At 39.6% G+C, this 24,314-nt stretch overlaps 1 protein-coding gene across 1 annotated transcript; it reads left to right on the top strand.

Annotated features, from left to right (window-relative positions):
- The first annotated feature begins 1,137 nt into the window (after positions 1-1,137).
- On the top strand, positions 1,138-23,423 carry LOC126325883 (UPF0488 protein CG14286). The gene is made up of 4 exons (XM_049995390.1): positions 1,138-1,529; positions 5,830-6,004; positions 19,400-19,534; positions 23,081-23,423. The coding sequence occupies exons 1-4, from the start codon at positions 1,512-1,514 to the stop codon at positions 23,290-23,292; spliced, it is 540 nt and encodes a 179-aa protein (XP_049851347.1). The 5' UTR covers positions 1,138-1,511; the 3' UTR covers positions 23,293-23,423.
- Positions 23,424-24,314: the final 891 nt, after the last annotated feature.

Here is a 24,314-nt window from a genome sequence, read left to right as displayed (position 1 = left end):
TTAATTGATTAGATAGTTATTTTTACATTAGCATTTACATATTTGCATCATTCCATGAATATAATTTCTTCAGAATCCAAATTACATATGCTGCCAGTGAATGTGACAGGGAAATCTGCAGTTGAAGTTGACGCTGATGATCCTGCTGTGTCTATGTTTATTATTGTATGCTGCTGCTTCCTAAGAGCATTCAGTTCTTCCTCGTACAGCACATCACTTATTTGTTTTGTAGCCACCGCCCTTTCATAGGGCGGAAGCGCTTTCAATTTAGTGACAACAAATTTTCCGAAATCTGTTTCTGAGTCCTGTTGTTGTCGGTGTTGACGTTGCTGCTTCATAATATTATGCAACATTTCTGTTGCGTTAAGTATGGGGTCGCTTCTTCCACCCCCACCCCCTACCCCCCTCTGGGCCTGTTTTTGTGGAGGTGGGGTGATCTCCTCTTCACCTTTCTCTGCAGGTTTCTCTGTTTCAGCTGCTGCATGTTGAGGTAGCTCTTGCGAAATATGATGCTAAATTTACTTGTTTCAGGGCACTACCCTGCAGAACTTCTCAAACACTCAAGGAAATACGCGACGAATTTGCCAACTACTTTGTGAGTCCACAAGGAGCTGTTCCATGGCAAAATAATTAAGTTAAAATTGTTGTACAAGAGAATAAAATTTATCATATGCAAGTATAACCTTGTGTACCTCTTTAATTGTGTCCTGGGTCTCCTTTGGTTCCTGGATATCATCCAGATATTTAAATCCAAACCACTTCGTTTCGTGAAGTGTGTCAGTACCACATCCAGATTTTTTACTTTCCTCTATTTTTATTTTCTCTTGGCGGTACTGAGACAAGATAGATTTAATTCTTTTGTCCACGTCACTGCTGCTGGTGCCGAGCACCGCAGCATCTTTTTGTGATGAATCATGTTTGATTTTAGTATTTTTGTAACCTTCGCAGCGGTCCTCATAGCGCGACATCAATTGGAATATTTTGTCTCGTAAGCACTGCATTTCAAATAAAAATGAAGGGACGTGAAATAAACGCACCACTGCACTCCAGCTCAGAGCAAACGAACACTAGCGGTGCGCAGTCATAGCAGGCCACGAACAATGTTTCTTTGATCTCTGCCGACGTAGTCGCGGAACATTGATTTTCTGTTGCGAACATGTTGCCACCATGTTGCGAACATCGGTAGTCCATTACTAGCCACGAACAGTGTTCCGTACAATGTTGCGAACATAGTGTAAACGTGCCTTTACAAACACAATACCTACTTACTCTATGGACACAAGTTACCCTGGTTTTGCACCACAGCTACTAGGTGGCACTTCTTCTATCCATTCCTCAGTTTTTAAGTGACTTCATTGTGAAGCGGGTTGTTTGCAACCAATTCGACGTGTGGGGTTAGCTTTGTGTGTGTGTGTGTACTAAGGTGCAAAGTAGATCTAAAAAGAGCATACATATGAGAGGATAAAGCCTATCGCCCGAAAGAAAGTGATTGGAAAACATTATAATCGAGAATGCCTCAGACAAGAAAAGTACGCTTGTTTTAGTAGATTACTCTGATGTTTTCGTACTTGAGTTATGTTTAGGTTAGCAAGTGAGATTTGAAGAAAAAAGGAAGGAAGATTAGGGTTTAACGGCACGTTGATGTCGATGTCTTAGAGACGGAAAATATCAATAGTGGGAAGGAAGATTAGGGTTTAACGGCACGTTGATGTCGATGTCTTAGAGACGGAAAATATCAATAGTGGGAAGGAAGATTAGGGTTTAACGGCACGTTGATGTCGATGTCTTAGAGACGGAAAATATAAATAGTTGGAGGTAAAAGGATATATTAATCGACCAGTATAGTTCATCTGATATATAGAGAAGCTACATGCGATACAAAGCATTGAGTGTTTTAGAACTAAACATCACAATGTAATTGAAACGTTTCAGTTAATGGACCTTGGCAACATTGTACTGGCTACCACTGCGACTACTCAGTGTTCCCGTATAGAGCGGCGCAGGCAGCTGGGTTAGCTGTATGCGTTCTGTGAATGTGATGTTTTCGTACTTGAGTTATGTATAGGTTAACAAGTGAGATTTGAAGAAAAAAAGGAAGGAAGATTAGGGTTTAACGGCACGTCGATGTCGATGTCTTAGAGACTGAAGATTTCAAGAGTTGGAGGTAAAAAGCATATATTAATCGATCAGTATACTTCATCTGATATATATGAGAAGTTACACGCGATACAAAGCATTGAGTGTTTTAGAACTAAACATCACAATGTAATTGAAACGTTTCAGTTAATGGTCCCTGGCAACATTGTACTGGCTCCACTGTGACTTCTCAGTGTTCCCGTATACCATGGCGCAGGCAGCTGGGTTAGCTGTATGCGTTCTGTGAATTTGAACCCCAGAATGTTAATATCCGCAATGTGTATTGCCGAGAAAGTTGTATAATATTTATGTAAAGCCATTTGTTGATGAGAACTGACAGGGTGCATCTTTCTTCATTTAGTGTTCAACCCTGAGTTTGGTTTCCAGCAAAGCACCATTCCTCTCTTTTGTCTGCCATCCTCTTCATTTCCACGTATGTGTTACATTCAGTGTCATTCATGATCTGTTGCATGTATGATATCCTTGGTCGCTCCCGCTGATTCCTTCCCTCAATAGCTCCTTCTGCTATTATTCCGACGATGTTATTGTGTTGTAGGATGTGCCCTACAAGATTGTCTCTTCTTGTTTGGATGTGCCTCCACCGAAATCTGGTTTCCTAGACTCTTCTAAGCACCTCTTCATGTGTTACTTTGTCTGATCATCATCATCATCCTTCTATACCATAGTACTGCATCTCCCGGGCCTTTAGCCATCTTCTCTCTTCTCTTCCCATTGTCAAGTTTCACATGCATGTGATATTAGACTTAAAGTTCGGTACTGTTCACATTTTGTAGCCGCTGCCTTCTTTGCTGTAGGAACAATTATGCATTTCTGTAAGTCTGTCGGTATCTCTCCTGTGTTATGGATGGACCTAATAAGTTTAAGGAGTATCATTTTCATGCTGTCATCAGCATTCTTTATTAGTTCTGCAGGGATATCTTCAATACCCATTGGTTTGTTGTTGTGTGGTTCTTTTAGAGCTTTGTCAGATTATTTTTGCAGCGCACTTCGATACAGGATCATTTAGTAATCACAAAAGTGTTATGGAGATGATAGATAAACTCCAGTGGAAGACTCTGCAGGAGAGACGCTCAGTAGCTCGGTACGGGCTTTTGTTGAAGTTTCGAGAACATACCTTCACCGAAGAGTCAAGCAGTATATTGCTCCCTTCTACGTATATCTCGCGAAGAGACCATGAGGACAAAATCAGAGAGATTAGAGCCCACACAGAGACATACCGACAATCCTTCTCTTCACGAACAATACGAGACTGGAATAGAATGGAGAACCGATGGAGGTACTCGAGGTACCCTCCGCCACACACTGTCAGGTGGCTTGTGGAGTAATGGATGTAGATGTAGATGTCATCTCCCTTGTCATCTTCGTCTACTTGCTCTTCTCTTTGCATTACTTCCTCCGAAAGAGGTGTTATGGCATACAACTCCTTTGTGTATTCTTTCCATCTCTTCACCAAACAGCATTTTCCCCTCTTTATTTTCTAATGTAGCTGAGTGTGTTGTTTTACGTTTGTTACAAAATTTATTTGCTGTTCTGTAGGCTAAATCAGTTCTTCCGTTCTGCATATTTTTTTCGACTTCCCTGCATATTTCCTCAAGAAAATTTTCTTTTTCCTTCCTAGATTATCTATTGACTAAATTCTGTAGTCTTCTGTATGCAGCTTTTCCTTGTTCAACAGGTGCATTTTTTGGCCGGATGCGGTGGTCTAGCGGTTCTAGGCGCTCAGTCCGGAACCACGTGACTGCTACGATCGCAAGTTCGAATCCTGCCTCAGGCATGGATTTGTGTGATGTCCTTAGGTTAGTTAGGTTTAAGTAGTTCTCAGTTCTAGGGGACTGATGACCGCAGATGTTAAGTCCCATTGTGCTCAGAGCCATTTGAACCATTTGCATTTTTTGTATAATCTCCTGTTTTCTATAGGCTCAATAATATCTGTTGTAATCCATTCACGAGCATACTGCTTTGCCAGTCTCAGTTTTCAGTTTTTCTAGTTCCCATTTAAGTTTTACTGGCTTCTTCTTCGAGCATTTAAATCTGAGTGAACTTTTCCTCAGGGCCAGGTTATGGTCGCTGCCTATGTCTGCAGATGGATAGCTCCTGCAATCTTTTACTTGGTTCCTAAAATGTGCTTTCACTAGAATGTAATCAATCTGTTGTTTCCTCAGGTCTCCAGGGGCCTTCCATGTGTATCTTCTTTGTTGGTGATGTTGGAAAAGTGTTTTTGCAACGACTAATTGGTGCCTCGAGCAGAACTCGATTAGTTGATCTCCTCTTTCATTTCTTCGTCAAAGTCCATATTTGCCAACAATTCCTTCCTCCGGTTCTTCACCCACAATCGCATTCCAGTCCCCAGTGGCAGTCATGTGCTCATCTCCCTTAACATTTCTCATTGCATTACTTATTTCTTCATATATTTCGTCAATGACTGCATCTTCTTCTTTGGATGTTGGCTTGTATATTTGTATTATCAGAGGGTCCTTTGGTTTAGTTTTAAGTTTGACTAGTATTATTCAAGAGCTATATTGCACATATCCCTTGACACGTGAGCCAAAGTTTTTCCTCAAAATTATTCCAACTCCTCCCATTCCTGGTCTATTTTGGTCGGTTCCAATGTGAATGGTTCTGTATTCATCAGACCAGAAATCACCTGGTTGGGGCCACCTCATCTCCGATATTCCTAGGATATCGATTTCCAATCGTTCCATTTCAAGTTTTAGATTTTCTTATTTGCTACACTGAAGCAGCATTCTCATGTTCCAAGTTGTTATGTTAAAATTGGGATTCTTTTTCTTCCCTTGTCTGTATCTTTTGCAGTCCCCACCCGGAGATCTGATTGGGGGTCTATTTTATCTCCAGAAAATTTTACGGAAGATACTGGCATGGTTTACTGCTGATGTTTGGGATAACCGTACTTCTTTAATATGGTGGTTCCCCTTGCCTTCCACATCCTATGCCATTGTAAATCAGCTGATTCTCCTGCCTTTGGAAATGATTTCTCATTTACAGGACAAGAGGGTGCCCTGCACAGCAAATGCTGGGGTGGTGACTTATCCCTGTCATCCTCGGTCCATGTCTATGTTAGCCATCACATGAAGTGACACTGCTGACTCTATACCACGTGGAGGTGTAGATCAGGAGTTTTCCTTCAACTGGCAGGCATATTCTTATAATTTTGATTTATTTATTTTCAAACGACCTTGAATGGACGTTGCTATGTACTGTGTGTGTCGAGAAACTGACCACCAGTATATACGTGTGTGTGTGTGTGTGTGTGTGTGTGTGTGTGTGTGTGTGTGTGTGTGTGTGTGTGTTTTTTTTTTATTAGAATGTTGAACAACTGTGGGACAGCAGTTCATGGAACTGCTTAGGTATTCTCCAGGAGCGAATTAAGAAAGAAAGAAAATGTGAAGACATCTAGTTGAATGTGACCTTAAGTGTTATTAATGAAATTTAATCATTAGGCACCAACTTGTCCAGTTGGATTTTATGGTGACCATCAGTAAACTGTCACAAGGAAATTTGCAGGAAATGCTTCACATAACACACTAACACACTGTTTATGTATGTATAGCTACATCCTTGTGTGATAGGCATTGCAGTATGATAGAATGTTTATAGGGTGTATGATAAAGTGTTATTTGATAAATAAATAAATGTGATATGTCTTTTTCATAGGGTCATACTTCCAAGGGTAAAAATGGGTCAAAACCTATCCATAATGGTAATGACCAAATTGCTGCAAGTGCAGAAGATAACAGTGAACAGACACAGCAGTTTCAGTTAGAATTGTACTGGTGTATTCGGCAGTTGGAGGCAGTGCTTCATACAGATAAAATGACTCAAAGGCAAGGTAAGAGAGAGAGAGAGAGAGAGAGAGAAAGTGTTAACACTCATTCTGTGACCATAAGAGAATAAAAATATTAAAAAGCCATGTGAATGTTATATAGGAATGGTTAAAGATGTGGTAAAAATTGAATAGCTGCGCCCTCCCTTCCCCATAGTTGATGTATGATATATGAACATAATAGGTTATCTATCAAAATGCTTGTCATATTATTGTCTATGATGTATTACAGCTTTTTTGAGTTACCTTGTAGTCTATCCTTTATAACAAGAAGTGTGTGAAATGGATTGAACATAGACTTTGGCACTCTGATTCGGTAACATCCATTTTTATTGACATCTGTTGCCTTCACTAACTCTCAAGGCATGTCACCTTTCCAACCCTGTGTGTTGGGCGTAACCAATAATTCAACTAACAATGTCAAAGGTATATGGAATGTTATAAAAAGTGAGACAGGAGTTGCTCCCCTAAAGTTTTCCTACATCGTCAATAACAAGAAGAATATATAATTAGTGATCCTCCCCCCCCCCCCCCCCCCCCCAAGATCTTCAATGAACACTTCCTAAGTGTCACTGAACACACAGGCTGTAAGTCAGATCTTTGTGAGGCAGTCAATTTTAACAGATAGCAAGATCTAAACACTACACTGAAATGATGTTATTTTCTACATTAATGTGACCACCACTTCAGTTTAAAGTCAATGTTCAATAACCACACATAGATGGCAATTGGCAGTGCTAACAGTGGAGGGTATATAAAGTGTGTCAGGAAAGGGGGGGGGGGGGAGAAGGGGAAGAAAAAGTGAAGTTGTTTTTGTAATGCAAAAGGAGCGATTTATCTGAAATGCGGAGTGGCATGATCATTGGCCTTTGGACCTAGGGTGGAAGCATTTCCTAAACAGCTAAGTTTGTAAACTGTTGCTTGCTACCATGATTAAAGTGTACTGTGCATGGAAAAACGGCACTATCCAAAACTGGCACCGAGTAACTGTGGTGCACCACAGGTCATGGATGACAAGGTTGAATGACGGCTGCAGAGATGTCTGCAAGCGATTAGACATGTGGTTGTTGAGCAACTGACAAACAAGATGAAACAAGTGGTTACCAACAGTTTATACTTAAAAATCATTCAGTGGACATTGCTGGGTATGTACCTCGACAGCAGGCGCCAGGTTCATCCACTTATGCTGAATGCTGTTCATCAGAGACAAAGGCTGGAATTTGCATGCCAGTACCACAACTGGACATCCACTGGTCCTCTGAGTGGTGACAGGCAGTCTTTTCAGATGAATAATGTTTTGTGCTCTGTCAGGCAGCTGACTGTTGGCATGTATGGCATGAAACATATGAAAACAAACATTCTGCAACAATCATCGGAAGGGCCCAAGCCAGAGGAGGGAGTGTTATGATCTGGGGAATGTTTTCATGGCATTCCCTGGGTGATCTCATCATTCTTTATGGCACAGTGGATCAACAGAAGTATGCATCTGTCCTTGGGCACATGCCCACCCCAACATGCACTTTCTTTGTCGTTGGTATCTACAAGCAGAACAATGCAGTTTGACACAGCCCACAGTTTATGTGCATGGTTTGGACAGCACCAGGATGAGTTTTATACTCCCTGGCCAACAAACTCACCGCATTTTAACCCAATCGAGAATCTGTGGGACCATCTCAATCAGGCTGTTCATGCCATGGATCCCCAACTGAGAAATCTTGCATAGCTGGCCATGGCACTGGAGTTGACATGGTTCCACATCCTTATTGCACCTTCCAGAACCTCACTGACTCTCTTCCTGCATGTCACAGAGCAGTATGCACTGTGAAAGATGATTATTCTAGCGTTCAGCAACTGGTCACATTAATGTGACTGGATAATGTATAAGAACCAGAGAACTTAAGAATACCATTGTGTCATTAAAAAATTATCCTTTATCTTGGACAATACCTCAAGCAAGCAACTGAAACAATGCTATAGCAAATATGTTAATACTGAGCCAGTTCGTTGACTTGGCAATCTACTGAGGTTTATTCCCACTTTTAAACTTTTTTATTTTTTTTTTAAAAAAAAGGGTGCTTCAAAGATGAACAATTACAGTTTGATTTCACATCTTACAGTGTCTTCAATAGTATTTGACAGGTGGTTGAATGCAAGGATTGTCAAAAACCGTGAACACTTAAGTATTTTATATAAAGAACAGTTTGGTTTAAAAATAGGCATTGGCTGAACAGGCAGTAGTATTTTATATAGAAAACAATTTGGTTAAAAAAAAAAAAACATTGACTGAACAGTAAGTCTTCAAATTTTTGAAGATATTTTAGTCAGTAAAGGAGGACAGTTCACCAGTGGCTGTCTTCTGTTATCTGACTACAATACCTTCAGTTGAGTGTCTCACCAGCTACTATCAGAGTAAGCCCAGCAGTATTGTGTCAGGGGGCTCATTAGGTAACCTGCCAAAATCTAACAGGAAGTAGAAAGTAATTATGGAAGTTGTGGATTACGAATCAGGACCACCTGTCGTCTCAGACTGTGGTGTTATTGGTAAAGGAATCTCACAGGATTGGGTCCTTTGTTTCTAATTTTTAATAATGATCTGCCTGCTGCTGTGAATAGTGTTGAGTGAGTGCAAATATACCATGTTTACAGATGACATCAACGTTTCAACAGCAAATCTGCCAGACATTTTAGTAAAGATGAAGTTTACACTCACATGGTCTATAGTGCTGTATTCATTCGTGTTAGATGGCCAATAACCATTGATCACAACCTGTCAGCTGCCAGCCTTCATTGGTGCAGCACCAAGAGACTAGTGAGTCACATAAATAGCTTTTTTTATTTGTTTTCATTGTTTGATACTCAAGTTAGTAGTACTAGGACGGATAGGTTGTGTGCATGCTGTATGCAGACTCAGGAGCAGCTGGCTGCAGTTTGTGAACAACTGAAGATACTTATGGCTACATTCAACAGTCTGCAGGCTGTTGCCTCGGGGTATGGCAGCAGTGGATAAACTGGCCCTAGCAGTGGGGTACCTCAGGTGTCTCTTCTTTTGCGTGTGGGCACCTTCCAGTGTAGTGAAGATACTTATGGCCACATTCAACAGTCTGCAGGCTGTTGCCTCGGGGTATGGCAGCAGTGGATAAACTGGCCCTAGCAGTGGGGTACCTCAGGTGTCTCTTCTTTTGCGTGTGGGCACCTTCAAGTGTACCCAACACAGGACTCCACATTCACTGCACTTGGTACTCCAAGTTCCAATATTCACTCAGTGTGTTTACTGGGGGGCCTCATCCAGACGTGGAGGACACTGTGCTTGTGGCTAAGGAGGGGGCAGGGTGCGGTAGTCGGCAGTGCAAACAAAGCTCACAATTTGCAGCATCGTACCCAGAGTTGAGCAGGGTCCTTTGGTTTGATGCCGAGTGGAGAGCCTAAACCTGAGGCTCCGTTGAGTCTGTGGTGGACATGGCTGCAGATTTCCAGACCTATGTTGTGGGGTGTAGAGTTGTACAACTGCTCTTGATTGGTCAGGAAAGCTATACACAAAGAAAGCTGCTTTAGTTTTTTAAAAGACTAGGCACTAGTTTTAGGTCCTCTGATATGCATAGTGTGGAAACAGATAGTGTACAAAATAGGCACTTCAACTGTCAAAATTTTAACAGTAAGTTATTGAACTATTCAAATGTATAGCAAATTATGGAATGTCTATTGAAAAGACAGTTAGATGCAAATATTCTGTCTGTTGAGGACAAAATTGAGTTTGACTGTGAAGTTAAGTGGACACAAGTAGCAGGCTTAGGTGAACTCAAGTTAATTATCAAATGATTTACTAGCCAGTTGGTTCTGCTAAAATTATTGTAGAATCATTGTAGGGAAGTCTAAGCTCAGCAGCGCGAAAATGCCAAGATCATGCAGTATTAGTTGGAGGTGACTTTGATCTTCTGAACATTGAGTATTGACTGGGACATCTATAGATTCACTGCAGATGATATGGATGGAAGATCTTGTGAAGTACATTTGAAAACAGTTTTCTGAAAGCTGTCTTGAACTACTGGTTAGACAACCCACAGATAGTGGAAATATTTTAGAACTTGTACCTACAAACAGGCCTAGTCTTAATGGCGGTGACAGTATAGAGAAGAGATTACTGATCAAGTTGTCATCATACCAATGACGGCTACTAAAACTAATCAATCTGTCAAGAATGCTAGGAGAGTATTTGTGCTAGAAGAAGCAGATAAGCAGTTACTAGCATCTCATTTGATAAATGAATTGACTTTGTTTAGGTCTAATATGACAGATGTAGGGAAATTATATGAAATGTTTGAACCGATTGTAAATCATGCTCTGGAGATGTGTGTGCCAAGTGGGTTCAGGATGGAAGGAACCTCCATAGTTTAATAACCACGTTGGGAAAATGCTGAGGAAACAGATTGTTGCACTCTTGGTTCAAAAAAGGAAGTGCAAATGTTTGTGGGCAAAAGTTAGTAGAAATTCATGTGTCCTTAAGAAGTTCAGTACGTGAAGCATATAACAGCTTTTACCATCATAGCTTAGTGAAAGATATTGTGAAGAACCCGAGAAAGTTCTGGTCATACATAAAATCACAAATCGCTAACCAGGTTAAAGGTTTTTGTTTAGTGTCTCTTCAAACAGTCTGGGGGGGCAACAGAAGGAAAGCTGAAGTTTTAAATTTCATGTTTAAGAAATCATTTACTCAGGAGGATCATGCAAACATAGCATTTTCACTTAAAACTTTGGGACTAGTAGGCTGTGGTCAATGTACACAAACTTTAACCAGAACTCGAGGGATTGCTGAATATACAGGCAGTTTAGAGGGCACCACAGTCTATCATGTGATGCCGGCGACAAGATTATTGCTTGTGTTGCCAACATTCTCAATTGAAAGTAATGAGACATCATTCTTAAGTTGCAATGTTTTCTCTTAAAATTATTATGGTGTTTATAAATCTCAATAGCCTCTCTTTACACATATGCATGGCAATGCAATGATTTTGATATGGCACTTGTCTCAGTGAATTTTATTTCAAGATCATCTTCTTGGTAAAGGTGGTCCATTGTGGATGATGTATCTGTATATCCTAGGTGGCTGTTCCTCCTATGTTCAACAAGACGGGTGTTAACACTTTATTTTGTGGTGCCGATATAAAACAGTCAACTACAGGGAGTTTTATATATAGCCGGTGTAGGCAAAGGATGTTGTATATCTTTTGCTGATCTTAAATATTCTTTTATATTCATGGTACGTCTGAATGTACTTGCTCAAAACTTTCCCAACACAATCTGTAATGAAGCTGATGAACAGAAGAAAAACTTTCCCTTTGGGTGGCCGTCATTCCTTATTGATCCTGATTTTCGCCCTAGGGCGAAGTGCTCTATCAATAACCTTGTTAGAACAACTATTCTTCTTGAATGTCGACCATAGATTTTCAAGCTCACATTTTAGCTAAGCCGGTTCAGAAATTTTGTGCATCCTATCTACCAAGGTTTTAATCAGCCCCGTTTTTTGTCTGGAGTGGTGGTTAGAATCTTTATGCAGGTAACATTCAATATGTGTGGCTTTTATGTATATGGCCCAATGTCCAATCCCCTTGTTTGACAACAGACATATCCAAGAAATTCAGCTGGCTTTTGCTCTGTCTCCATAGCGAATTGTATTTTTGGATTGGGACTGTTGAGATGTACCAGGAATGCGTCCAATTGCTCTGCACCATGTGTCCATCTACTAAAGTATCATTGACATAGAAGTACCACCTGACTGTCTTTTTCTGGCAGTCCATAACACCTGTTGTTCAGATTTCTTCATAAACAAATTGGCAACAGCTGGAGTAAGGGGACTGCCCATAGCTACCCAATCAATCTGTTCGTAAAAATCATTATTGTATTGAAAATAGGTCGTGGAGTTATTCATGCTGTGCCTCGCCACAACCTATTTTCAGTACAATAATGATTTTATGAACGTACTGACACGGTACTATGGGCAGTCCTCTTGTTCCAGCTGTTGCCAGTTTGTTTATGGATTACTTAATATTCGATGCTCCCTCGAGTTCACCATTTTACCTCTGAAGATGTGTCCTGCTGTCGTGGAGGAAATATTAGGAGAAAGTTATATACATCGACAATGGTGTAACAGCCTGGAAGTTTTAAGTGATATCGGTACCAGCCATGAAATCATACATTGTATGATGAAACATACTGTTGGTTGATTGTCGTACAGACTCCCACATGGAGGACAGAAATTGGCATCCTTGGCATAGAGAAACAGCTGAAAGAGTTGCAAGCCAATAAGTCACCAGGTCCAAATGGAATACCAATTGGGTTTTACAGAGGATACTCAGTGGTGTTGATCCCTTCCTTCTCTTGCATTTATCGTGAATCTCCCACCCAGTGCAAAGTCCCAAGTGATTGGAAAAAAATTGCTGCTACCTCCTATATAAAAGAAAGGTAAAAGATCAGATCTGCATAATTACAGACCAATGTGTTTAACATTGGTTTGCTGCATATTTCTTGAACACATTCCGAGTTCGAATATAATAAGTTTCTTTGAGATGGAAAAATTTTTGTTCACAAATCAGCACATATTTAGAAAGCTTTGCTTGTCCAAAACTCAGCTTGCTCTTTTCTGCCATGATATTCTACAAACCATGGATGGGGGGCAATAGGTGGATACCATATTCCTAGATTTCCCCAAGGCATTTGATATGGTGCCCCACTGCAGACTGTTGATGAAGGTCTAAGCATACAGTTCAGGTTCCGAGATATGAGAGTGGCTTGAAGACTTCTTAAGTAATAGAACCCAGTACATTGTACTTGAATGTGTGTGTTCATCACAGATGAGGGTATCATCAAGAGTGCCCAGGGAAGTGTTATACAACCACTCTTATTCTTTATATACATAAATGATCTGGCAGATGGGGGGGGGGGGGGGGGGGACAGCAATTTATGGCTGTTTGCTGATTATGCTGTGATGTGCTGGAAGGTGTCATTGTTGAGTGTACAAGTTGACTTAGAATTCCTGGTTGATATGTTGAATGACAGCTTGTTCTAAATATAGAAAAAAAAAGTGATTTAATGTGAATGAATAGGAAAAAACTGTCCTATACTGTTTGAATACAGCATTAGCAGTATTGCTTGACACAGTCACATTGATTAAATATCTAGGCGTAATTTTGCAAAGCAATATGAAATGAGCATGTCAGGTTGGTAGTAGTGAAGGGGAATGCTGGACTTCATTTTGTTGAGAGAATTTTGAGTGTGTGTATCTCAGCCATAAAAGATACAGCATATAGAATGCTAGTGCAACCCACTCTTGAGCACTGTTGGTGTTTGGGACACTATAAGTAACGATCAGTAGTTGATAAGAGGGAAGTAATATCTACATCTCCATTAGCATATCTTAAAATTGGAAGCAGTTTCCATGTATTTCTGAGAGAAGTAACAGGTGGTGCTGGGTAAGTAGTAAACCAAATAAGCATCAAGTAGAGCTGGATGCATACAGAGGAAAAGAATTTTGTGGCTGTGCCAACATGGCCATCTGGACAGTGAGTAATTGTGATTTTAATGCAGAGGTTTACTATCCTGTGGAATTTGCATCTTTGACTCTGCCTCAAGATTAAGAGTCAGGTAACCGGAAAAGGAAGTGGACAGTTTGCCGAGTTCTTGGTTTTTCCTGAACTGATGGTGGATTTTTCGCTACAACGAAGCCATTGTTTTTCATTGAGAATATTGGAGATTGGTCTGGGGAGGTTGCTCTAATAGAGAAGATCAGAAATGGATTGTTGCTGATCAATCACTGGCGCTTCAGTTCTGCGTCAAGAGAGGAGATATACCAGTCACCATCTCTTCTCATAACAAGCTCAGTAAGAATTCGAGGTGTTTCTTGTATCTGGACCTAATGCTACAAGCTGATGAAGAGCTGTGTAATAATCTGCCATGGCATGGAGTCCAATTTTCTTCTCTGTAGCCAGGAGGGGCCTACGGTTAATAGAGTGGACACTGGAGCTTTTGTCATAGCCTCCGAAAGCAACATTTTCCCTGAGAAGGCGTCAACTCTCTGGAACTGCACCTTCCTCATTCACTGCAGTGCTCAGTGTTCAAGAGGGAGGAGAAAATTCAAGAGTATAAAACACTTGACTGCCTGTCATATATAGATGCAGAGAAAAAGTTTGAAAGACTTCATTTGAGTGATGTAGTCTCAGATTTTGTGACTGGTGTGTTACTGTCCATACATTATGCGGTGACATGATCTTGCACGACATGTCTTGACACTGGTCCTAGAGCTGGGGGAGGGAATGCCAGCTGCCTTGCCCCCTATACCTGCAGCACCAGTGGTTCCCACACTGAAGATAAAATGGGGAAATCTTCACAGAAATTGAAGTCTCACAAGCGTAAGCAGAAAGTTAAGCTACTTTCCGAGGCTTCAGATCTTCACTAAGGTGCGGCATGCATCTTTCCAGGCCCCTCAAAACAAATGCCATTGTGTTGCCCACTATGAATCGGCCAGTTCCTTGTGCATCAGGAGGATATGCCTCACTGTAACTGCTGTAGTTTAGTGGCGATAGCACATTTTCTTGTTGAGTGTGACCTCCTGGCTGGTCTGTGGCAAGCTCTAGGCCTGTTTCTCACTATCTGTGATCCTTGTGGATGATGAGATGGCCTGTGCCAAAGTGTTACATTTTTTGAGGGAGAGCAGATTTTACACTAAACTATAGCAGTCCTCCACTTCAGGGTTGGGGGGGGGGAGTCTCCCCTTATGGTAGGCACCCCCCCCCCCCCCATGTGACTGCAAGTTACTTTCTCTCCCCCCCCCCCCCCCCCCCCCCCAAAATCCTGTTGTGCTTTTAGATCCGGTTCCAAGATGTCCAGAAGTGGTGGACAGCCACCCTTCTCCACTTCATCATAAATTTAATACTCGCATGGTCTGCGCGCCATAGATGGAGCAATGTTTGAGGAAGGAGAGTAACTTGACAGAGGCCACTCATATAGTGGCTGTCTTTGCATATGCATCGTCACACCTATTTTTGGTATAAAAGTAGTGAGCAGAACACTCAACTGAAGATGATTGAGTGATTGTCAGCTGAAGTATCATGGCATGAAGTTGATGTTATCAGACTGCAATCATGAAATTTTGTGGAATAAGGAATAACCCTCTTTAAATAAACTTCTTCTTAACACCGAAGGAGTGGAGCTATTCGATAGGAGTAGGTCATCATTTCAGGATTGTTTTCACAAACGTAATTTACTGCATGAAAAGTTTTTGTCTCAGTTGTTTATCATTGAGAGAAATGACATAGTGGTCTCGAGGTACCAATATCTGCATGCCACAAGGAGCATTTCATTTGAAGACATGGTGCGGTTGGATGAGACATGGGTTTACGCTTGTGTCATGTTGACCAGGGGGTGGATGGACCACACAGGACAAGGAATGGTGAAAGCACCATTAGGAGAAGGTGACAGGTTAATGGTGCTTTACACTGGCTCTGTTTATTACTGGTCCACTTCAGGAAGCAAAGTTACTGTTGTGAGGAAATGAATGCTATAATTTTCATGGACTGGTTTTCTAGCGTTCTGTGGCAAAATATTCCTCTGATTTCGACAGTAGTGATGGACAATGTGCCATACCACTTTCTTGTGATAAAGGAAGCTTTAACAGTACAGTCGAGGGAAGTGGATATTTTACTTTGAGCACAAAGAATTGTTGTATTGAATAAAATAGTACCTGGAGTGAATAAGGTAGAGTTAATGGAATTTGTAATTGAGCATGTAAGGGTCGAGGTCAAAGATAATGGGACAAGAAACAAGAAGCAGCTTATGCTCAGTGAGGTTGAAATGCTGATAAAAGAAACCATTGCAGATGTTATCCTACAGGACTAGTTGTAATGTAGCAGAATAAGACAGTGTTAAATGAAGAATACAATTCCACACATACCGGAACTTGCTATACCATCATGCTGTGTTGTTTATGCAAATGGCATGCAGAAGTTTAAATTGTAACATTGCTAGCTTAATGTATGTATGAAAACATGTACACTTATGATGAAATGAAACCAGTGATATTCAGTTACAACCTATTTATAAGAAGATTGTATTGCAATCCAAAAATATGTTAAACATAATGTAAACATGAAGGCTGAAATTATTCTTTGTGGGATTAATACAGTGAAGAGTAATAGTAATTATGATAGAGCTGACTGCAGGATTCATGTTAGGAACAAAAGTTGTACTGTAATTGAAAAGCAAATAACAGAAAAGATTAAGGCATTATTAACGATGCATGTTTCGTGAGATTTTAATATGAAAACAGATTTTTCAGCTAGTAAGTGTATCATAGATATTGTCATGATTGGTAAAGCTAAAATATTTAACCAGTTTTATGAAAGTGTATAAATTTAAATTTTAAGTTCAGTTATGCTCAATTTAAACAATTTATAGAAAGCTTCTGTAATTGTTGGATCTTATAATACTGTTAGTGACAGTAGTCGTGGCAGCAGTTAGTACATGTCAGTCTAGCATCAGCCTTACATCAGGTTTTGGGCCCTAAACCTATTTTAAAAGTATTTTGTGTGTTTTGACTGTTATTTTTTTGGAAAACTTGTCCAAATTTCCTGACGTTATGTAGAATTGAAACCAGGAGCTACACACCTCAATCATCTCCTAGAATATCAGCAAGTTAAATAATTGAAATGTAACCACAAAAACTGATTACATTTTGTGGTCTTGGGTAGTCAGCCATACCAGGAAGGTATGTTGAGGAGACATGGATTCATGATAGACTGCTGGAAGAACAAATTGAAGAGATGATCTTTTCGGTTGGCTCCAGTAATGGTTCCAGGTCCAAAGAAGAGAACAGGGATTATTCCTCTGTCGGAGTCACTTCACTTAAACTATAGCTGTAAGTGTGTATAAAAGACTCACTGATGGAAAAAATGAGAAAATCTAGATTTCGTTCCATTCAGTCACAAGGTAATGATGGTTAATCTTGCAAAAACCCACCGAAAATTTGGAGAATGTAAAAGCGAAAGGACAACATCAGTTGAAGAATACACAAGATTTGAAAATTTGGGAAGAACACATTATAAATCATGTAACCTGAAAGGATAAATGTAACACTGTTGTTACCTGGACATACGATAACTTTGTAGAAATGCAGAGTTGTAACCAACAAGTCACCACAAGAAACTTGCAACAATGGGCACTTGCTGCTGTGAGTTTCTAGATTTGGAATTCAAAACCTCAGAAACATGATCAGAGTGGTCAAACAAAAGCATAAGATTAATCAAACAGAATTTTGGAAATTTAAGACAGAGGAAACTCTTGCTGGGAAGAGAAGTTTTGAGTGGGACTCAGGCTCTTACCCCCCCTGTCCCTGTTACAAGGATTTTGTTATCAGCATTGATCAGACAGGCAAATGGAGAATCCTCATTCATTGACATCAGTTGAAATACTCTTTTTAACCTCATGTACAACAAAATATTCACATTTGTGTGTTCTCTTTGCAGGTTGCCAGTAGCAATTGACATATAACCAAATCCTGGACCATTGAGAGGAAAAAGTAGTTCTTGTGATATGACGGTATATGAACAAAGTAAGCCACTTGTATAAAGTGCAGTATGCTGTAACCCTTCTGGAAAATTATTGCCAACAGTCTACATATGCCAATAAGAGAGTATTGGCCCTTTAGACTGAATATTCAAACAATGGTGGATGATTATGTGGCACAGTATGGGACTATCATCACTGCTTATCACAATCTGGGAAACTTACAGCAGTCTTAAAGAAAAAGCTTTTGACTGATGTAATGAACTCTTACACGCAGGGGAACGAATTTCCTCTATTAATTTACTCTTGGCAAAAACAAACAAATCCACAATCATGGGATTAGATATTTAAGATGGTGATGGATTGCCATTGTCCAGTATTAAAATGATCCCTCCACTCTCCAGATACATTCTGCTAGTGCAACCTTACGATGTTTCTTGTTATTGTCGGGCAAAGAATTTGATAGAAAAGTTTCAAAACTGCTCTTATCTCATTGAGAGAGAGAGAGAAAAAGAAATCGCATCCCCATGAGGCTGTACATCCCATTGTACATCAGCTATCCTTGCTGATATTTGGTGAAATGGTGTGTTACACATGGTTCACTGCCAGACAGTGCATTGAGAGAGTACCTATTATAAATGTAAATCAAGTTTATTTTTCTGTAGAAACTTTGAAACAATTATGTACTTATAAAAGAACTAGATGTAATTATAACATGTGTAAGGTGCTGAGAAAATTATTTCTTCCCCTGTTTTTACTACGAATATCGTACCAACATGCATAAATCACAACAGTAAAATAGTGCAAGTATCTAATTTTGTATACAACTTTCTCGTGTACACCTCTCAGTCCCTTCCTGGAAATTTATTTGCAAACCTAAATTTTCCTGTTCTTTTAATGCCTGTTGTGAACATATTAATTGATATAATATATTGCGCATTAATTCAGTGTAAGTAATGTAAAAATTGAAAAATAAAAAGGAAAAAATGTTTCTGCATAGGGATACAACCCTCAGATTACCATTTCGTATTGTTTCTGATGCACCAACTGCTCCCTGGAAACTAGTCCAATGTAAATGGCTCATGCCTTGCCCAACCTGCAACAAAAACTGCTATTTTATACTAACTGCACAGCCATCTGGAGCTTCCACTTCTCTCACTTTTATTTCTGGCCAAACTGTGTGCATACTGTAAATTTGGATGAAATTCGTAATGACGAGTAACCATGATGTGCTTCTTATGTTTTTGTGATTTGCTCTCCTTGCATTGCTTCACTTCCATCATTCCCTGTTTCTTTTGTAAGATTATTGAATTAGTCTTCTTGCTTAAAAATGTCAATTTATGGTCAATTTTCAAGACTGCTTGTACTGCATAGAGACACAGCAACAGTTTTCAGTAGTCACATATTTCATATAATTACATCTTAATTGATTTCATCTCCTTTACGCTATTCATCCCTCGTGGCTGAATAAATTACAGTCCTGCTCAACTCCGTTCCACCAGTGGTGTTATTTCCATGTAACCTGTTGTAGGATCTTTGGTAAAAGGCTTAGAAATTGTAGTTGGAAACATCAGCAACAATGAATTTTTGAGCCAGGTGTGCAGTCATGCTCAGATAAACTAATGGTTAAAGCAACTTTTATGAGAAGCAGGAAGTCTCTTTTTGAGTTCAGTTAGGGCACAAATTTGGAAATTTTAAGTTTTGTGTGCTGAGAACCAATTGCTTTTTGTGTTGCATAAGACTGCAGAGGTGTCTGTGATCACAGTATTATATATAAATCTTTAGTGTTGCTTGCAACTCGCATACGTTGCGTAGCTTTATGGTAGTATAACTAAATTACTTTTGTTCCAGCTCAAGATGCCAGTCGCGCATTGAATGTACTAAAGAGCAAAACTGCACCTTTAATAAAAAAACGCCAAGTTATGAGGACAACATTTGGTGACTACAGAATCAAAATGTCGGAGGAGGAAAAGCAATTTAACAAGAGTATGATATCTTTTAAATTTAGATATATACTTTAATTAGTGGTTACACCACTAATCTTGTGTGAAGTGGTTGTCTGTCTTTGTAGCAGAAGTTGTGTTATGGTACAACCAGGAATTGGAAACTCAAGAATTCTTTAGAAAAATGATTTAATTGAATTTGATGATTATAAAAAAATTGGCCTAAGAGGAAATGTAGAACTTGAGAAAATACAAAAATTTCAAGTTGCTGTGAAGGGAAACTGCAAAATTGATATAGGATAAATGGCTGATAGAAGGTGACTTCTGAAAATCATGATTGCAGCCAGAAAGAATTATAAAATGAAAGGCTGTGTAGAATTAGCAGTGTAAATTGTAAATGACAAAAATATTTGTTTAGAGGGTGTTAAATATGAGTACCACAACTCATTTGAAAAACAATTTGCAAATTTTACTGCATGCTTTAGAAATTGTTACCTTTTTCTTTCTGTTGTGCTATATTGTAAAGTGCTTTGAAACCATCAGATTAATGTAATACCTAGAAAGGACATGACAAAGCATAGTAGGTGCAAATAATAAGACAGAATTGCTTCAGGTGCAAAATATTTGGTACTTCCAACAGTCAAACTTAAAAGTTCATGACACTATCCTGCTTTTGAAACTTTTAGTTTCTTCATGGGGCGAAGCAGGCAAGGCGAAATATGTTGGAGAAGGTAACTCAGCCCCCAATTTAGAGACATATATAAGAGGGGCATTCAGTAAGTAATGAACACTTTTCTTTTCTGGTCCAATTGTGGTTGAAAAAATGCAAAATTTTTTGTTGTTCATTTTGGGGCATTGCCACTTCAGCACCTATAGTTTCATGACTTTCTTATAGGTGGCAGTGCTGTACTAGCCTTAAAGATGGCATCTGTAATGGAGTTGCATTCAAGCAGAAAGCTGTCATTGAGTTTCTTTTGGCAGAAAACCAGAGCATCAAAATATTCATAGGTACCTGCAGAGTGTTTAAGGAGACCTGGCAGTAAACAAAATCTTCTTGAGTCATTGTGCATTGTGTCTCATCATTGCAACAAGGTCACACAAACCTGTCAGATCTCCTGTGTGCCAGCTGCCCACACACAGCTGTGACTTATGTAATGTTGGAATGTGCACACACTCTCATTCAAGGTAATAGATGGATCACATGCTCAGCTGGGCATTTCTGTTGGTAGTGCTGACACACTTGTTCGTCAGTTGGGGTGCTCAAAGGAGTGTAACTGGCTGGGTCCTCGACATCTAACAGAAAGCCTTAAAGAGCAACAAAAGACCATCTATGTGGAACTGCTTGCATGTTTTGAGGCTGATCATGCAGCTTTTTGTTTGAACATTGTCACAGGCAGTGAAATATTGGTTCATCCTTTCGAACCAGAAACAGAACTGCAATCCATGTACTGGTGACACACCACCTCTCCTCCGAAGAAAATGTTCAAAACTGCATCCTGACCCAGTCAAGTCATGGTGACCGTTTTCTGGGACTCTGGAGGCTTTATTCTGTCTGATGTCCTCCCTCAGGTTGCAACAATCAACTCTGAAATGTGTTGTGCTACTCTCGGGTAATTGAAGAAATGAGTTCAGCGTGTTTGTTGCCACAAAAATGCAAATGAACTACTCCATGACAATGCAAGGCTTCCCACAAGGTTGCGCACTTGAGAGGTGCTCACAAAACTTCATTGGACTGTTCTTCCTCATGCACCCTACAGCCCAGATCTTGCAGCACCTTCAGACTTCCATCTGTTTGGCCTAATGATGGATTTACTCTGTTGGAAGTAGTATGTGGGTGATGAGGAGGTTAATGATGTAGCAAGACTTTGGTTCAGGTATCGACCAGTAGAAGGGTATCGTGCAGGCATGCAGGCTCTGCCAGTAAGGTGGTACAAGGCCCTCACATTGAACAGTGATTATGTTGAAAAATAAGATTTTGTAGCCAAAAGAGTGGGGAGTAAAATGGTGTATTGGAATCCTGAATAAAACCAAACTGTTCTCAGAAAAAGTGTTGCAGTACTTATTGGACTCCCCTCATACATTTAAGGTTTTGCCCTCTGAGTCATAACATAGAAAACCTTTTTATACTTTGTGTTATGTGAACTAATCTAGAGTCATTAGATAAATACGTTAGGTAGTACCACACCATAGTAGGAAAAAGAAAATAATGGAATTTGAAACACTCATTCATAAAAACATGAGGTTGCATGCTAATGACAATTCGTTTTTCTGAAGACTGTTCTTAATCTCAGTTACAATGCATATATTTCAGTTTTTGACATGTGTATGTTTCTGCACTAGTTGAGTAGTTTCATTTTGACACTTCAGTCTGATAAAAATGATATTAAGGAATTGATGATTACTCAGGCACCAAATTATGTTAATATGAGGTATCATCACAACCATCATCATAATATGTAAGAGACAGTCAGATGAAGGCAAGACAGATGGAAAAAAGTAAGTAAACTATTTATTATTTCAAAAGTAAACACCATAACTGTTAATACATTTACCCCAGTGTGACACAAGATGGTCAATGTCTTTATGGAAGACTTGAAGACAGTTGCCTACAGAACCATGATTGTACCCAGGCATGCACTTCATCATCTGGCTTATTGATGGCCATGAATCTCTTTCTTCAGGTCTCCAAAAATGTGGAAATTGCATGGGGAGAAATCAGAATTGTATGCGGGATGTGTAAGGGCTTCCCAGTGAAACTTCGGTGGGTCTGTCCACATTTGCTAAGGTCGTTTCGACTACACTGCAAAATTTATGCTGGGAAGTCCTTAACACGTCCTCTATAGAATCCTGTTCTCTGCCCGTGCAATTTCAGTATTTTGGAGCCCTGAGAAAAGACATTTGTGGCAGTCGATTTGCTTCGGATGAAGAGATGCACGCCAGGGTACAATAAGCAACTGTAAACATTTTTCCATGAAGGCATTGACTGTCTTGTGTCACAGTGGGGTAGATGCATTGGTAGTCATGGCAATTACTTTTTGCCATATCTTCTACCTTGGTTTCGTTTTCTTTCTGTACACAAAGTATACAGCAGCTCATTTGAAAGTAACAGAAATGCTTTGAAGTCAATCATTTCTTGTAGGTTTCTTGTGTCAACCAAGTCTTTCTCTTTCACATGTGTCAGTTCTGAGTGGTTTGCCTGTATATCATGTAGAAAGAAAATACCGAACTTAACACTTACTCAAGTCGTGTGGGCCAGTTTATATCTTTATTCCTTGACAATCTGTTGAGTCTCCAACTGCGGTCCACTGCTTGCATATTTCATAATACATTGGCTCTTATTTTGTAAGTATCGTTCCACATTCAAAGTGCTGATATTCAGCCTATCACTGTCATTTCTTTCGATCCAACCAGAATTATGATCTATTATTTTGTCTTCAGCTGCTCCAGTTGTACCCATTAATGTTGCTCCTGCATGTTTTCTAATTGCAGATACGTATACCACATGTTTCAAGGTTGTAAATTGTTATCCAGATCTTATTTTGAAAACTTTGGTAGTTATTGCTGATCTTAGTTTTGTTGTATGTTTCAGCAAAAACACAGCTGAGAGCGGCTGCTGTAGCACCAGACAAAAAGTCTCATTTTTTCAAAAAATGTTCTTCATTGTCCAGCAATACAACAACAAATGCTAAAGAAGAAGAGATGGACAACTGTGATGAGACAAAATTTACTGAAACCTCAGAAGACAGAAAAAAATTATATGAAGCATTAAATGGAAGCTGTTTCAGATTCAACTTTGAATGACAGATTTATGTAGAATTTTGTGATGTTATCAATATTCCATACATAAATACACATTTTATTTGAAATTTCCTTTGTTTATTGGACTTCAAATTCTGTAAATAAATTTTCTATGGAAATTTATGTTTTGCAAATGTGTGTGTCAGTAAAGAAATCTGTCATTTTATTAACTCCTTTTTAAAACATGCAGAGACATTTTTGTAAAGAAAAGTAAAAACTGTTTCAAATGTATCACTCAAATGGCAGTGTGAGACTTTTGCACAGGGGAGGGGAGGGGTGGTAATGCTCGTAGCATTTGTGGCATTCGGTAAGCCTCACATGCTCCTTGGATGATGCCAAATGGTGGATATTTCAGGGAGCTCAGTCTTTGTTGACTAGGTACAGGTTTCCTGAATTTGGAGAGTAATGAATGTCACCAGCCTCCTGTAACCATAAGCTGTGGGCATGCTTCAGCAACATCAAATTTCTTCTTGCAGAATAGGTGTGCCATCTTGGAATAACAACACCCACTCTTCTAAAAGAGAGACAGAGGCTAGTTGTCCTGATAATCTGGCTGTATTTAGTAATGGAGCTGAAGAAGTTATAAATCAGAATGTGTTTCTTTCTTTCTTTTTTTTTTTTTTTTTTTTAATCTAGAGGAAATACGAAGGCATAATGGAGAGACTGATAAGCCTCAGCTTTCATTATGATCTTTAATTCATCACTACATGAGTATATCATGAAAGGGTTCCTCCGTCTTTGGGCTGAGCTTAGATGCCTAACTCTTTGAGATGTTACAAATGCTAACAATTTTGCTATATAACATTAAGTAGCAGAGATGAAGTGACTTGCGGAAAATTTGGAACAGCAGCCCATTGAGTCTGGCACCGACTGCCTGTCTCCAGCAACCAACATCAGCTGTTCTGGGAGCCACTGGGTCTAGAGATGAGACTGCCTGGTATCAACTGAAGAAAGAGAATAATCATAGAATAAAAGTTACAAAGCAGATCCCTTACACAGAAACCAAAAACAAATATAAGGCGATG

Source organism: Schistocerca gregaria, chromosome 2 (genome assembly GCF_023897955.1).
Source record: "Schistocerca gregaria isolate iqSchGreg1 chromosome 2, iqSchGreg1.2, whole genome shotgun sequence".
Taxonomy (NCBI): domain Eukaryota; kingdom Metazoa; phylum Arthropoda; class Insecta; order Orthoptera; family Acrididae; genus Schistocerca; species Schistocerca gregaria.
Note: the sequence above shows the minus strand (reverse complement) of the source record. Positions and strands in the feature narration are given on the sequence as shown.